General features: G+C 51.8%; 1 protein-coding gene across 1 annotated transcript; it reads left to right on the plus strand.

Annotated features, from left to right (window-relative positions):
* The first annotated feature begins 3,409 nt into the window (after window positions 1–3,409).
* On the plus strand, window positions 3,410–7,585 carry LOC128847375 (erythroid membrane-associated protein-like). The gene is made up of 4 exons (XM_054046765.1): window positions 3,410–3,416; window positions 3,832–3,852; window positions 3,956–3,982; window positions 6,914–7,585. Exons 1-4 carry the CDS (start codon window positions 3,410–3,412, stop codon window positions 7,471–7,473), a joined length of 615 nt encoding a protein of 204 aa, XP_053902740.1. The 3' UTR covers window positions 7,474–7,585.
* The last annotated feature ends 9,672 nt before the right edge of the window (window positions 7,586–17,257 follow it).

Here is a 17,257-nt window from a genome sequence, read left to right on the forward strand (position 1 = left end):
CACCCTGACCCTAAACCATAATCCTAACCCTGAGGTCACCACCTCTCCCTGTATCCTGAGATTTTAGTGGAAATAAGGCTTTTACAGGTTTCCATTTTTCACCAAAATCCAGAAGGTTCTGCCCACTGATGCCTAAAACATGCCGTGAAAAGGAACTGTTGGGATGTCGTTGTCAAAAGTTATCACATTGCAGACAGACAGACAGACAGAAATGCCATCGAGTTGGGTGTGGGGCCTCACTTCCCTCAGCCAATAAAAGCTTTAACCTCAAAGTAATTGTTTTCTTTAGGGATAATTATCTAAACAGGCCTTTAGTGTGTGTTCACTAGGGCCCCAATTCAGCAGGGTAGTTAAGCACATGCTGCACTTTAAGCCCACGAGTCAGTCCATCCCTATTCAGCGTGTGCTTAAGGGTTTCACTGGATCAGTAGGTGTTTCAGAAGGTGTGAGGAAACTCCCTACTGGCTGATGATGGACTAACCTGCCCCCAGGGAAAATTCCCTCCTGACTCCCATCAGTTAGCAATTGGCTTGTGCCCTGAAGCAGGAGGGGGTTTCTCTGCCCTCCAGAATGCTTGCATTTTTTGTGAACTGTGATAAGTCTGGAGATTCACATTTCCATATCACTGTCTGGGGCTTTTTGAATCCTTTGTCCATTTGGGGTTTTTTCTTTGCTTGTCTGTTTAGTTTTAATCCTACCCAGTCTAAATCTGTATGTTCTCATTATACATCTAAATGTCCTTTTCTTTTACTCCTGCTGAACTCCTGGCCTCAATGCTATCTTGTGGCAAATTGTTCCGCAGGCTAATTATGCATCCTATAAAACAGTATTGCATAGAATCATACAATCATAGGACTGAAGGGAACCTTGAGAGGTCATTTTCTCTTACAGTTAGAAATTTGCTGCTTTTCCCTTTATTTGAGTATCCTCTTGTTCTTGTATTTGGAGAGAAGGTAGGTCTGAGCACCCAACTTCTTGCTCTCACTCACTGCTTTGTGTTTCTCTGTCATGTCTCCTATCTAAACTAAAATGTGCCACCTTTTTTAATCACTCCTTATACGGACGTGCCTTCAGGGCTCTAATAATTATTGTTGCCCATCTCCATAATGTCCTTTCTGAGATGGGGTGACTAGTGCGGTGCCCAGTGCCCAGGTGAGGGACTAGATAAGTACATTTTTCTATCATGTTCTTTCTGCATCCTAACTCTTCGTTCTTTAACCCATTGCTGCACATTGAGCAGAGATCTTCATGGAGCTGTGTCCAGTGATGCCTGGGTCTCTTTCCTGAGTAGTTCCAGTTACAATTTAGAACCCTAGAACCTGTCTGAATAGCTGTAATTATTCCTTGCAATGTGCCTTACCTTACTAGGATCAATACTGAATTTCATCAGCCCTCATATTGCCCAAGCTTGGTCCCTCTGAAATAATTCAAGATTTCTCTGGCCTTGTCTAAATTAAATAGTTCTGTGACATCTATAAATTTTGCCACCTCTCAGCTTATCCCTTTTTCCAAGTCACTGATAACTTATACTGAACACCAGTCCTAACCGAAGACCCAACTTTGAGGCACCCCATTGCTAACTCTTTTTCCATGTTTCAGAGAAGCAGCCGTGTTAGTCTGTATCCCCAAAAAGAACAGGAGTACTTGTGGCATCTTAGAGACTAACAGATTTATTGTAGCATAAGCTTTCGTGGGCTGTAGCTCACTTCATCGGATGCATGTAGTAGAAAATACAGAAGGAAGATATATATATATATGCACAGAAAACATGAAACAATGGGCGTTACCATACACATTATAAGGAGAGTGATCAATTAAGGTGAGCTGTTGTCAGCAGGAGAGAAAAAGAACTGTTTATAGTGGTAATGAAAATGGCCCATTTCCAGCACTTGACAAGGAGATATAAGGAACTGTAGGGGGGGAAAGATAAGCATGGGGAAATAGTTTTACTTTGTGTAATGGCCCATCCACTCCCACTCTTTATTCAAAACTAATTTAATGGTGTCCAATTTGCAAATTAATTCCAATTCAGCAGTCTCTCGTTGGAGTCTGTTTTTGAAGTTTTTTTGTTGTAATATTGCGACTTTTAGGTCTGTAATCGAGTGGCCAGGGAGATTGAAATGTTCTCCAATTGGTTTTTGAATGTTATAATTCTTGATTCGTGTCCATTTATTCTTTTACGTAGAGACTGTCTGGTTTGGCCAATGCACATGGCAGAGGGGCATTGCTGGCACATGATGGCATATATCACATTGGTAGATGTGCAGGTGAACGAGCCTCTGATAGTGTGGCTGACGTGATTAGGTCCTGTGATGGTGTCCCCTGAATAGATATGTGGACAGAGTTGGCAACAGGCTTTGTTGCAAGGATAGGTTCCTGGGTTAGTGTTTTTGTTGTGTGGTGTGTGGTTGCTGGTCAGTATTTGCTTCAGGTTTGGGGGCTGTCTGTAAGCAAGGACTGGTCTGTCTCCCAAGATCTGTGAGAGTGATGGATCGTCCTTCAGGATAGGTTGTAGATCCTTGATGAAATTTTCCATGGTAAATTTTTACCATTTATTCTTGCTCTTTGTTTTCTGTCTTTGAGCTGGTTTCTGATCCAGGACAATACTTTACCCCTCACACCATGATGTCTCAGATTAGTTAATAATCTTTTGTGAGGAATTTTGTTAAAGGCTTTTTGAAAATCCACATAAATTATGCCAATGGGTTCTCCTTTGTGCACTATTTTACTGACGTACTTAAAGCAATTTAGTAGATTAGTGGGACACAAGTTTCCTTTCCAGCTCTGCTAGTCATACCTTATCCTATCATTCTCATAGAGCTGTTTTAGAATTCTCTTTTAGTTCTTATTTCAACCAGTGTAGCAGGCAGTGCCGTAACGCTCACTGGTCTGTAGTTCTCAGGATTACTCCTACCAAAATTTTAAAGTTGGCTAGAACATTCCCAACCCTCCAATTCTCCAGAAGTGAAGCTGATTTTAATGAGAGATGCGTATTATTGTTAGCGGCTCAGCCATATCGTCTGATGTCATTTGAGAGCACCTGGGATTTGCCATCTGGCAGGGGTCTTACCTGCTCTAGGTGGCTGCTGGCTCTTTAGTTTGTCAGTTTGTTCCAATATCACCTCTTCACGCCTCAATCCCTGATCTTTATTTCCTGAACAGAGCAGCTCCAGGGCAGGTCTCTCCCCAGCAACCTCTGTGGTGAAAACTGATGCAAAGAAATGAGTCAGTCTCTCAGCATTGTCCTTGCTCCCTCTCCCCTCTGCAGATCCAGGGGACCCATTGATTTTCTCACAGGCTTCCTGATTCTGATGGACTGAAATAATTCCCTGGTATTTGTTTTATATCTCTGGCTGTTCACTCTGCTAATTCCATTTAGTCTCCTAATTCCCATTATGCACTTCGCCCGATGTACTGTATGCTCCTTTCTGCTGGCTTCACAGGGTTAATGTTTTCCATTTGCAGAGGGATCCCTGTTTGGCTCTTACAACCTCCTGCACCTGGCAGGTGGCCGGGTGGGGTTACTGTATTTCTCCCCTTGCTGATTCCTTTGTTACTCGGAGGTTCAGGTAGGGTGACCAGATGTCCCGATTTTATAGGGACAGTCCCAATTTTGGGGTCATTTTCTTATATAGGCTCCTATTACCCCTCACCTCCATCCTGATTTTTCACATTTGCTGTCTGGTCAGCCTAGGTTCAGGTGTCTGGCTGCTGCTGTAGCCTCCAAGCTGAGTCTAAGGATTGTAACTTCCCTGCATCAAGGTCTTTTTGACTCACTTCTCTTCTGCAAGATAATGTGATATTGACTCATTTCTTTTGTTTTATTTTTAGACAAACTCCAGGCTGAGCTCAGTAAGTTCCACTCCCCCCTGTATCACCCTGTGTGACATTGTCTCCTGCTCAGTGTGTCTGTGTTCAGGGATGTTCTCACCCCTCTGTCTGTGTTTGGTTGCAGGGTGGAGACACGCCCGGCTCTATGCAGGTATTGTACATACCACTGATGTTTTATCCATGGTGAGACCCACCTTCCCTTAGGAGCTCTCTGCTCCTTTCCCTGCACAGAGCATTTTCCTATGACATTCAAGCTAGAAACAGCAATGTCACTGGGGTGGATGGAAAGGGGCAGACGACACCCAGGTTTATTGCAGAGCAGGGACATGTCCCCGTTGGGAAAGGACTGATTAGTGAGGAAATGCTGCTCCTGGTGTCACCTTTGCAGGGGTACCTGGGCTCTGCAGGATGGACATTCTTATCTGTCCACAATTTGCACTCGACTGCCAAGCTCTCTCCTCCCAGCAGCAGGATCAGACCAGGCTTTCGCCCACAATTTCCTTCTAGCGTAACATGCCCAGACAGGGGCTGTTCAGTGTCCCCTGGATTTGGGGGGAGGGAGGCCCTGTCCCCACTGCAGGGGCAGACAGGTTTTTATAACCAGCTTGTGACACTCTCTTGACCCAGTTACAACAAATTGTGCCCATGCGGCAGCTTTTCTGCCTCACAGCCGTGGCTGAGCTGTGCGTGTGTGTTTGCTCCCAGCCTGCTGCCTGACCATGTGTGTGTCCTGGTGAATGCTGGGAGAGTCTGGGCAGCTCCCTGGCAGCTCCAGGGGCTGTGTGCACACATTACAGCACCACTGGCCCAGGTGTCCATGCACCCCAGGGTGTCCTACCACACAGAGCTGGGAGGGACGGGGTGCCCAGGACAGTTACACAAACACCATTGAGGTCCTGTTAGGGTCACCACCTCTGCTCCACATACACCACCTGTCCCCACACCCAGAGCACCGTGTCCCCGTCTCACCCACGGGAGAGGGCACCAGCCCCTGCAGGTCCTGTTCATTTGACTGCCTCAGGCACTAACCTCACCAAGTAGTTTATGGCCCTAAATCTACCCCACTGCCTCTGGTGGTGACCCCCACAGCTGATACCTGCATGGTGCCCCAAGCTCCACATCTCACTCACTGCTCTCAAGGTGCCCCGTCCCCGGGGCTCCCAGACACTCCGGACCCAGATCTCTCTTCGTGCAGCATCGACACCCCGCAGCCCCCCTGCTACAGCCACTGACATACCTGGGGCTAGTAGCATCCTGGACAGACTCACAGATTTCCCAGGACAGCGACCTGAACATAGGGACGATCCTGGGAAACCTGGACAGGTGCCAACCCTAGGTCCTGTCCACACAGCACAGTAACACCCAGCTGAGCAGGGTACAGGCAGCCAGACTTGTGCCAGCCCAGGCCCCTGGCAGGGACGCTGAGCTGCCAGGGTCACTAACAGTGTTAACTCTGTCACGTGCCACTCACCATGCTAGAGCCCCAAGGGCCCCCCCTCACTTCACACCCCTGCTATGTCCTGGCATCTACCTCTCCTCTTTCCCTCCTCTGCTGTCATGTCTCCCATCACTCTGCTCACCCCCCTCTGCCCCCTGATGGCCACCCCACCCCTCACCGCCCTTTGCTGTCCTGGCTTCCGCCCTTCTTATTCCCCTCAGCCCTCCTGGCACCTGCCTCTCTCCCCACCCTCTTTGACCCCTGGCACCCGCCCCTTCCCTCACCCCCTCTGCCCACCCCTCCTCTAGCCCCACTCTGACCCCCTGGCACCTGCCTCTCCCCAATCCCATCTCCTAACACCTTCTTCTACCTACCTGCCCCTGCCTCTCTTCTCACCCCTCTCTGCCCCCTGGTGCTTGTCCCTCCCCTCCTCTGCCCTCCCTGTGTCTGCCCTTTTGCTCAATCCCCCTGGCACCTGCCCTTTCCCTTACCCGCCACACCCTTCTGGTGCCTATCCCTTCCCTCACTCCCCCTGGCCCCCAACACCTGACCCTCCCCTTCTCCCCGGTGTCCAACCCCCTCACCACCCTCTGCCCCACTGACCCTGCTCTCCTCTTGCCCCTCTGTCACCATCACCCATGCCACCTTCTCCTTATTTCTAACCTCTGCCCCTCGCCCTCTGGCTCCGTGACACCTGCTCCCCTCACCACCCTTCCAGTCCCCTGGTGCCAACTCCTCCTCTGCCCCAAGTCCCAGCTCTACCCTTGCCCCATTTGCCTCCCTGGTGCTTGCTGTTTCCTTTGCCCCCTCTGCCCGCCTGGTGCAAGTCCCTTCCTTCACCTCCCTCTAGGACCCCTGGTCTCAGCCCTTCCCCTCACCTCAGCACTGCCCCACCCCTCACCTCTCCCTCTCCTAACCTCTGGGTCCCACCCCTCCCTTCATCCTCCATCTGCCCCCCTGGTGCCCACATCTCCCTTCACACCCATCTGCCCCCTAGGGCCTGCCCTTCTCCACACCCCTCTCTCTGCCCCCCTTCTGCTCACCTGCTCCCTTACCCCCCCATTCTGTCCCTTTGGCACCAGTGCCTGCCCACTCACTCCCCCCCATGGTTCCACTTGCCCCACTCCTCATCATCTCACCCCCTGGCAGCTCACCCTCCCCTTGATTTCCCCTGCCCAATTGGAGCACCCACATTCCCTCACACCCCTCTGCCCATCCCTTCCCTTGCTCCCCATAGACCCCTGGGGTTTGTCCCCTTCTTCTCCCATGGAGCCCACCTCTCCCCCCACTCCCAGGAACCTGCCCTTCACCCGCCTCTGTCCTCATGGTGCCCACCCCTTCTCTTATCCCCCCATTGCCCTTGTGCCTGTTCCTCCCCTCTGCCCCTCCCTCCACCCCCTCTGCTCTTGTCACCTCCCCTTTCCTCTCCCAGCCTCTACTTTTCCCCTCCCCCCCGCCTCCACTGACACCTTCCCACCCCTCCCCTGCTCCTCCTGCCCTTGCCTCCTCACAGGCAGACGGGCCCTGACTCTCCTTGGGCAACAACCCCCCCCCCCAGTGATTAACGGAGACGCAGGTTAATTTCCCTTTGATCCCAGTGACCAGCCCCTGCCCCCGGCACTGACTCTGTGACTCTCTCCCCAGTGGACGTGACTCTGGATCCAGACACGGCTCATCCCAGACTCATCCTGTCTGAGGATCAGAAACATGTGAGATTCGGAGACACATGGCAGGATTTGCCCTACAATCCTGAGAGATTTGATCTTTGTCCCTGTGTCCTGGGTGTTGAGCGGTTCACGGGCGGGAGGCGTTACTGGGAGGTGGAGGTGGGAGACAAGACTGAGTGGGACCTGGGGGTTTGTAGGGAATCTGCGAACAGGAAGGGGAAGGTCACACTCACACCTGAGGATGGATACTGGATCGTGTGGCTGAGGGATGAGGGGTACAAGGCCGGCACAGCCCCCACAATCCCCTTTCCCGTGAGCGTCAGGCCCAGCCGGGTGGGGATTTTCCTGGACTATCAGGCAGGTGAGGTCTCATTTTACAATGTGACTGACAGGTCCCATCTCTTCACTTTCACTGACACATTCTCTGGGACGCTCCGCCCTTATTTCAATCCTCGTGTCAGTGATAGGGGTACAAACGCAGCTCCCCTGATAATCTGCCCGGTCCCAGCTGAGGCCGGGGGGAATCTCTGTCCCTGACAGTGACCCCGCGGCACAGACTGTCCCCTCCCAGCACTGCTGATCTTCCCGCCCCCAGTGGTGGGGGCCAGTTACTGCAGCAACTGGACTTTTTGTGCTGACCGGACGCTGCCAGTTTCCCTTTTTAACTTCTCTAAATAACGTCATTTGTATTTCAACTGTGGAATTTCAAGAAATCCAAAATATTTATCTTAACAAAATAAACTATTAAATTGTCAGACTGGGGTGTTCAGTTACAATGTACATGTGTCATACACATCACAACTACACACATGTGCAGCTTCTCTCTCTCTCTCTCTCTCCCCCACCCCCCTTATTGTCTTGACTGGTTCTCTCTGGAAGGCAGGGCACATACACCCACCTCCTGCACTACATCTTTGAAAATTAATAGGTGAAAAAATGATAGAATTAATTAAGCAATATATTTAACTTAACTCACACAATATTATATAATAGTCTTTGAACTTCACATTAATTCATGTGATTATTAACTTTCTAGCTACATATAATTGGTAATCACGATATGACCCTTCCTTTCTTTTTCTCACATCAATTAACAAAACATGGTCCCCAACCTCAAACAGCATCTTCCTATAGATAGAAATCTCTTCTACAATTTCCATTTTTTTAGTTTATTTTTCTTTAGAAATATTATTTGCAGGCAATGGACTGTCAGTGTTCACTGTTGATTTCAGTGTACTGCCGGGCTCTTCATGGTCTTGGTTATAGGGACACCACAAATGTAGTTTGGTAAAGAAATAGAGAAGGGGTTGTATTCCTTTACTGAATCATCACAAATTAACTTAATTGTAAAAAGAACAGGAGTACTTGTGGCACCTTAGAGACTAACACATTTATTAGAGCATAAGCTTTCGTGGACATCCGAAGAAGTGGTCTGTAGTCCACGAAAGCTTATGCTCTAATAAATTTGTTAGTCTCTAAGGTCCCACAAGTACTCCTGTTCTTTTTGCGGATACAGACTAACACGGCTGCTACTCTGAAACCTAACTTAATTGTATTATAGACACTGGCACTTAGTGACACATAACATGAAAATTGATGAAGCTTTATTGGGAAACCTTTCTTCTCGGCCATAAATAAGTCAAAAAGGTGATTTTTTTGTTGTCATGTGAGGTTTAGAGTACAAAAAAAAAAAGGTTCCCCAGGAAATTCATCACAATTCCTCTGGGTTCTGTCCACCACCTTCTGGAATGCTCTGTAAAAATAGTGACCGATTGGTCTAATTCCTTGAAATTAGCAACTGAACCTCATTTCTTGAAGAGCTAGCTAAGCAGAGTATGAGGGGCGGCACATCATATGGCATTACTAAGACAACTTTTTGTTTTAAATGTCATGCATTATGAACATTTTCAATGCAATAATTCAGTTTAGAAGATTTATTCACAATATGCCACTCATGGCAGTGTGGCCTAACCATACCGTGATTATTTGAAAATAAATACCCTAAAATTATCTTGTAATGGATTCATTTGCAGTGTGGTCCCCTCTCCCCCTTCCCAGGCTGGGTGATGCAGGGAAGTGGAGAAGCAGAGGTGCTGGGCTGCTACTCACAGGTGATGCCACTGGATCAGAATCTGCTTCCCATCAGAATTTGCTCCTTTGCTGTTTCTGATCAGGCTCCAGTGACGTAAACATGGAACGGCGTTTCTTGTAAGGCTGAAAGATCTGAGGCTGAGATCAAGTTATAAACAAGCAAAAGGTGACTTCTAAAATCTACATCTGTGAAGAAAACTTCTCTGTCTGTAGGATGATTTTGCTATACAAAAAGCTCAAGGAATGAAATAGGTATAATTGTCCCCGCTCTGTGGGAGGGGATTTTTTTTCTTAAGTCAGGTCACTTTTACAGGTCAGTATTTAATTGGGAACAACCTTCAACTATCTATAAAAATTGTCTTGCATTTGTGTAAACTTTTTAATCAGAGCAGGGTCAAGCTGAAGAATGCCCATTAACTCATGTGGTGCTGGCTCCTTATTCAACTTTTTCTTCTTTAACTGCATGTTCTAACCCTTAACCTGCAAGACATTCCAGTGATGAACGCTCTTGCTTTAGATTGTACATTCAGCTCCAATGTCACATCAGCATTTTCTCAGAGCCTACTTCAGGCAGGCCAGTGAGTTTTATGATAGCTCCAACTCAGTTATCACAATTGAATCTTTAATAATCCAAAGGTTTTTCAAGTTTGATTGAATAAAATTCTTTGAATAATAATAATGAAAATATCATTTGCTGAAGCCGCTGCCCTCACTGGCGAACAATCTGCTCCCTGCAACCAAAGGGGGCTAAAGCAGGGAAGTGGGAGGGGTGGGATGGACAGAATTTGTGTAGGAGACAAAAGGTGTCCAGAGGAGGGTAAAAGGGAGCAGGGGCTGCACTAGGGAGGGGAAGGAGAAGGGCAGATGGGCGAAATCGGGGAGGCACTGGGGTTCAGAAAGGGGAGATGCACGGCCCGTTTGCAGGGTATACGTTCTCCTGGCACTTATGTTTCTGCCTCTGGCCGTGCGCACCGCTGCCCCATTCTAGGCATGAGGTGTCTCTCTCCCACCTAAGCCCCAGAGTGAGTCATGGACCAGGGGAAGATCAGCATTCAGCTGCCAATCTTGCTTGTAGGGCCTGTTCCTCCCAGCACAGCTACCAGATTGGGTCCCATTCAAACATCTGTTCAGCGGAGGAGGTGGTGCTGGTGCCCATTTTATAACTTCTAGCCCAGTAGATAAAGCACTCAGCTGAATGTGAGGAATCCAAGTTCAATCTCACCCCTCTGCCAAAAAGTATTTGAACCGTGTGTCTCTCACTGCTCAGATGGGCGTGTTAACCACTGTGATGGGGCCCCCGGGGTGCAACCTGGTCTGTGGAACCGCTGGGCCCTCTGTCCCGCCATCCTGGGCTGCCCCTCACACTGTGATGCTGTTGACAAGCTACAAAACCTTTGGCAGGTGCTGCACTTACACAGCCATTGACTTGCAGGGACACACCCAAGTGAGTTACATGAATGCTTTTCCCAGCCGCTCATGAACCAACAATAGAGAGGCTCCAGCCAGAGCGCAGCCACACTTGGTGCTCTAGCATCAACAGTGAGAGCAGCAGTCGGAAAGGCTGGATCCTGCACTCATCTCTACTGGGGTGGTCACTGTTATGAACTGGGTCTGTTGATTAATCACAGTTAACTCACGCGATTAACTAAAAAAATTAAATTATTAAAAACACTTTTAAATTAATCATGATTAATCACAGTTTTAATCGCACTGTTAAACAGTAGAATACCAATTGAAATGTATTAAATATTTTTGGATTTTTTTCTACGTTTTAAAATATATTTATTTCAATTACAACACAGAACCCGTTGGAGGGAGCTGGGTTTGGTGGGGGAGGCAGCAGCTGGGGCGGGGCAGTCTCCATGGAGGACAAGGTTCTTTTCACTGTAGAGGATTTTACATCATACATTAATAACCAGAGGAAAGGGGGTGATATCAGTGGGGATTTTATTTCCAAATGGAAGAATTAGAGAGAAAACAGCAAAATCTGCAGCTGGAGACGAGTGTCTAGTACTTGAAAAATGGCCTTTCCTTAAAGGTGACCTGAAGGGGAGAGAATAACTGGGATCTGCTTCCTTTTGTGATTCTCTAGGTCACATAGGAGAGGCCTGACTGCTTCCTGGCAGGGTTTTTTCCACCTGAAAAAATGAATTGTGCTTGAATTTTCTTCCCAAAATACCTTCACTCCCCTGTTGTTGCTGTGGCTGGTTGGGAAACTACCATGTGTATTGGGAGCTTTCTTAGGGCCAGTCTACACTTAAAACACTGCAGCAGCACAGCTGTGCTGCTGTAGCATGTCCGTGAAGATGCTCCCGACACCGATGGGAGGCATCTCCACTTCCCTGCGAGCTGGTAGCTGTGCTGGAAGAAGCATGGGCAGCAGGTTTGTAGAAATTTTGGTGGTGCCCAGAACCTGCCCCCACCCAAACTCCGTCCCCCCAAAACTCCGCCCCCCACCTGCCCAAGGCTCTGGGAGGGAGTTTGGGTGGGGGAGGAGGTCTGGGGTGCAGGATGCTGGCTCTGGGAGGGAGTTTGGGGATGGGAGGGGGTGTGGAGGGAGGGGGTGCAGGGGTGGGGCTGGGGATGAGAGGTTTGGGGTGTGGGAGGGGGCTCAGGACTATGGCAGAGGGGTGGGGTGAGGGCTGTGGGGTGGGGCTGGGGATGAGGGGTTCACGATGCAGGAGGGGGCTCAGGGTTGGGGCAGATGGTTAGGGTGCGGGGGGATGAAGGCTCTGGCTGGGGATGAGGGGTTGGGGTGTGGGAGGGGCTCAGGGTGAGGGTAGGAGTGTAGGGGGTGAGGGCTCTGTCTGGGCCTGGGAATGAGGGGTTTGGGGTGTGGGAGGGGCTCAGGGCAAGAGTAGGAGTGTGGGGGTGAGGGCTCTAGCTGGGGATGGGGATGAGGGGTTTGGGGTGTTGGAGAGGCTCAGGGCTGGGGCAGAGGGTTGGGGTGTGGGGGGGGCATGAGGGCTCTGACTGGGGCTGGGGATAAGGTGTCTGGGGTGTTGGAGGGGCAGAGGGTTGGGGTGTGAGGGCTCTGTCTGGGGCTGGGGAGTTTGGGGTGTTGGAGAGGCTCAGGGCTGGGGCAGAGGGTTGGGATGCGAGGGCTCTGGCTGGGGCTGGAGATGAGGGGTTTGTGGTGTTGGAGGGGGCTCAGGGCTGGAGCAGAGGGTCAGGGTGTGGGGGGATGAGGGCTCTGGCTGGGACTGGGGATAAGGTGTTTGGGGTACTGGAGGGGCTCAGGGCTCGGGTTGAGGGTGTGGTGGGGGGGTGAAAGTTCTGACTAGGGGTGTGGACTCTGGGTGGGGCAGGGCTGGGGATGAGTTTGGGGTGCAGGCAGGCTGCTCCGGGACAGGGGCCAGTGAGGAGGACTCCCCCCAGCCCTTTCCCTGTCAGCAGAAGCAAGCTCTGGGGGAGGAGCCCCCCTTTCCTGCCCCCCCAGCAGCACACTCACCCCTACCACTGTCACTGCATGTGCTCCTAGGGCCCCTCTCAGGTCCAGGAATCTCCCTCGCCTCCCCCGTGGTGGGTGCCGGGGGGTGCTATGTGCGCCTCCTCCGCTGCTATTGCCCCTGACTGTAGCCTCACTGGGGGTGAGGGATGGGGCTGCCCCTTGCCCAGCATGGGGCAGGAGTGGTGACTGCAGGCAGAGGGGGTCCCCTTTGCTGCTGGAGGGTCCTGCCGGAAAAGGGAAGGGTCTGAGGGGGAAGGGCAGGCTCACAGTCAGTCTGCCCTGGCAGTCGAGATGGGGGGCACTAGGACCCTGCGGCAGTACTTGCTGCAGCGAGGCAATGGAAGACGACGCTCTGCTCTCTCTGGGCCGGGGACTTGCAGGGGGGCAGCAAGGGGGGGCTGGGGGACACTCGGGGGAGGAACGGGAGGGGTGGCAGGTGGGGCTGGGGGGGGGAAGATCTGGCCCCAAATATTGCTGGAGCTGGGCCCCGGTCTCCGAATATTGCGGGTGCTTGAGCACCACGTGGGTATATAACGCCCATGGGAAGAAGCCCTCCCCTCTTGACAGGTCTACACAGGGGTTAGGTCGGTTTAATTGTGTCAATCAGGGGGGTGAATTTTTCACATCCCAGGCGGCGTAGTTCTACTGACTTAATTTCCTATGATAGACCTGGCCTCAGATTCCCACCGCCGAGGGAGGTGCTGAATCTTGAACTAACTGAGCTTTTGCGCCAAGTGTTCTTAAGACCAGATTTTTTAATTAGTAAAAGAATAAAAAAGCTTGAAGGCCCTTTTCACCTCTATTGATCCCAAGGAAACAATGATCAGAAAACTCATTATTTTATCTTTTCCTGGTTGCCTTTACAAATTGTGGCTGCATCACCTCAATTCAAGATTAGGTGGAAGGGAGCTTGATGTTGGTAAAGGTCTGTGCCCCAGAAAGGTAGGGTTACCATATTTCCACAAGCAAAAAAGAGGACACGGGGGGGAGGAGCCCCGCTCTAGCCCCGCCCCCATCCACTCCCCCCCACTTCCCACCCCCTGATTGTCCCCCTCAGAACCTCCAACCCCCCCCCGCTCCTTGTCCCCTGACTGCCCCCTCCTGGGACCCCTGCCACTAACTGCCCCCTAGGACCCCACCCTGCTTCTTGTCCCCTGACTGCCCCCTCCTGAGAACCCCCCACCCTCACTGCCCCCTACGACCCTACCTGTCCCCTGACTGCCCCGACCCTTATCCTCACCCCCACCCCATATTCACACCCCCGCCCCCAGACAGACCCCCACGGACTCCCATGCCCTATCCAACTGCTCCCCACCCCCTGACAGGACTCCCAGAACTCCTGACCCATCCAACCCCCTCTGCTACCTGCCTGCCTCGACCCCTCTCCACACCCCTGCCTCCCTGACAGCCCCCCCCCAGAGCCCCCGACCTATCTAACCCCCCGCTCCCTGTCTCTGACTGTTCCAACCCCTCTCCACACCCCTGCCCCCCTGACTGCCCCCCAGAACCCCAGATCCATCTATCCCCCCCACTCCCTGTCCCTGACTGTCCCAACCCCTCTCCACACCCCTGCCCCCCTGACTGCCCCCCAGAACCCCAGATCCATCTAACCCCCCCGCTCCCTGTCCCTGACTATCCCAACCCCTCTCCACACTCCTGCCCCCCTCAAACTCCCAACCCATCCAACCCCCCCCCCCCGTCCCCTGACCAGGGCCAGCTTTAAAGAGCCCAGGAATCGGGCTGCACTCCGGCCAGTGCTGTTGGAACCGGGCCGGGCCCGAGCCACTGGAGCTGGGGCCAGTGCTGCTGGGGCCCAAGCCGGGCCAGGCCCGAGCCGGGGGTGCTCGGCCAGCACCGGGGGCGCCGCACTGGGGCCGGAACCATGGCCGCCGCCCTGGGGCACGAGCTGGGCTGGGGCCGCCGGGCGCTGTTCAGCCCAGGCAGGAGAGAGCCACTTGGCCCGGGCCGTGCCTCCCCAGAGCTCTCCTCCTCACGCCCCTGCCCCAGCCCCAGTTTACCTGCTGCTGCCTCCCACCTGCCCCTGCTTCTTTTCAGACTTCCCGCAAAGATCTGATTTGCAGGAAGCAGGGGAGGGGGAGGAGCAGGTGGGCGGAGCGTTCAGGGAAGGGGAGGAGGGGGAAGACAGCTGCGGGGCCGGACAGCGTGGTAAGGCTGCAGGGGATGGGGGGAGCCGGGAAGGGGCTTTGGCTGCCCAGCGGCGCTTGGCCGCCGGTTTTCTGTCTATAAATAGCCGACCAGGGGGAAATCCCGGACATTTTTAGATTTTTAAAAATCCCCCCCGGACGGCTATTTATAGACCGAAAAGCCGGACATGTCCCGGGAAATCCGGACATATGGTAGCCCTAACCAAGGAGAAGAGAAGCGGCAGCAGAGCACTCGGCCAACAGCAGCCAAAGAGCCAGGAAAGATCCCAAGGGAGATGGAGAAGATGGAGCCCTCTCCACTCCCCTGCCAACATGCAGGCCAGCAAAGCCCCCTAAGCAGCTACAGCAGCTAGCAAGGGAAGGGGATGGGAGGCCTGGCCCGAGAGAAACTACCTGGATTCTGCTCAGGGGTGAAAGTAAGTCCAGTGACTTACTGGTACCCTGGGACCAGCTCTGGCCCCTGGAAGGGGTGGGGCCTAGAGTGGAAGGGGGGTGGTGGAGGGAGTCAGAGCCAGCCCCTGTCCATTCTGTAAGGTAAGTGCCCCCAGCGACCAGCAGCAGGTGGGGGCTCTGGGAGCTATTTAAAGCTTCAGGGCTACCCTGCTTCTACTGCCCCGGCCCGTTAAATAGCCGCTGGAGCCCTCCGGCAGCTATTTAAAGCCGGGCAAGGGCGGTAGAAGCAGCATGAGCCCCAGACTTTTTTAATAGCCCCCAGAGCCCCGCAGCCCTATCCCAGGGCTCCAGCAGTAGGGCCCTGTTGGTAATTTAAAGGGCCTAGGGCTCCAACCCCTGCTGGGAGCCCCAGGCCCTTTAAATTGCCCCCTGGGGAAGCCAGGCCACCCCAGTGTGGCACATTGGCTCTTGCCGGTAAGCCATACCGGGGTATACCGGCTTACTTTCACCTCTGATTCTGCTCACCACTACAGCAGTTCCCCACTCCTCTCAACAGATGTTTGGCATGGGAAGGGAGCCTCTCCTATCTGCAGGGAAGCAGCCTGACCACACCCCCTTGGATCTGCCTCAACTGCCAATCACAGAGGCAGGCACCCACAGCTGCAACCAATAAGGGAATGAAGGCCTGCTATAAAAGGAGAGAGCTCAGGTAGGTGTTACACTGGTAGAAAGGCTTTGGACAGAAAATTGGTGACATTGGTGTATGAGGTTGCCTCTAGAAACACAGTGAAAAGGCACTGATACAGACTGCTAGGCCTAACTCAGTGTCAGGGTCCAAGACCTGTCTTGATCAGGGGCTAACCAAAGAAAGTAGAGACCCCCTGAAAGATCACATCAAGGATTGGTAACATCACCATTGTCACCTGACTCTGCACAGACTGGCCTAGTGCCTGTGGGGAGGGTCAGTGAGATGATTATCAGACAAACTCTGTGTCCTGGCATGTCCATCCATCTCCTCATCCTCTTCTCCCAGGTTCCGGCTGCAGAAGAAAGGTTTGCCCAGTAGCAAAGGCACTAAGTTACCCTGAGCAGACCCAGGTTCATTTCCCTGCTCTGTGTGAAGCAAGGCAAGTCACTTATTCTGTCTGGGCCTGAATGTCCCCTCTTCTAAAATGGGGGAAACAGCCCTTCTGCATCACACAGCAGTGGGGAAGGGGGGTAGATGGGGTCATGTGTTCCCCCAGATTTGCTGCCTGCCTTGTAGTGACTATGCTCATACAGACTGAGAATGTTCAGTAACATCAGCTGAAGGCACTGCCCTCACTCTGCCCCTTCCCCCTCACTGTTGGCAGGTTGTCTCTGCACAGCAGTATGGTGAGGCTAAGCACATTGGCGTTTGTGAGTTACTCAGACAGTGCAGTGGTGGGGGCCAGGTAAGGACCTGCAATTGCTAGAAGTGCAGCTGTTTCCTGTCACATCAGATCACAAAAACATCACATTGGGGTCGTCACAAACTTTCCTCATTTCACACTGACTCTTTCACAAGCTGGTGTTTCTCTTAAGATGCCAGCTCCTGGGATCCTGTGATTATGTGACAATCTCACAAACAAAGGTCAGTTTGCTCTCATGGATGAGTAGAAAAGGTTGAGAATGTGACCAGAGTGAATCATGAACGCTCAGAAACAAACAAACACTCCAGAATGTAATTTTTAGAAGAAAACCCTTCATGTTTTCTTCATCCAACCTCAAGATTTTGGATTATGTGGTGCTGGCTGTACTGCCTTGGCAGTGATCAGTTCATGTTTTCCAGCCTGGCTTCTCCAGCAAAGACTCTAAGGAGCTAAATATAAAAATGAACATTCTAATTTATCTCTTTACTTCACCCTTCCTTCAGGGGGCCTGTGCTCATTTGCTGCTCAGTCCCATAGCCTGGCCCCATGCACATTCCCACACCTTGCCCTCTCTATTTCCCTTTCTGTTGACTGTGCTGTTTTAGATAATTATGGCACTAAATTAGCGGGCTTTCCAGGGTAGCACATAGAGATTTAAGGCCCGAGTTCTCAGTGGCACTACATTGCCACCCCCAAAATTTGGAAAATCATGAGTCAGGACCCCCAAAAAGATGCAATTGCCTTTTATGAGACATACAATTTACAAATAAAAATGATAATAAATGTTGAGTTTTTTCGATTTGCCTTCTGGCTTCTCAGCCCTTTAGGCT

This window comes from Malaclemys terrapin, chromosome 13 (assembly GCF_027887155.1).
Source record: "Malaclemys terrapin pileata isolate rMalTer1 chromosome 13, rMalTer1.hap1, whole genome shotgun sequence".
Classification (NCBI taxonomy): domain Eukaryota; kingdom Metazoa; phylum Chordata; order Testudines; family Emydidae; genus Malaclemys; species Malaclemys terrapin.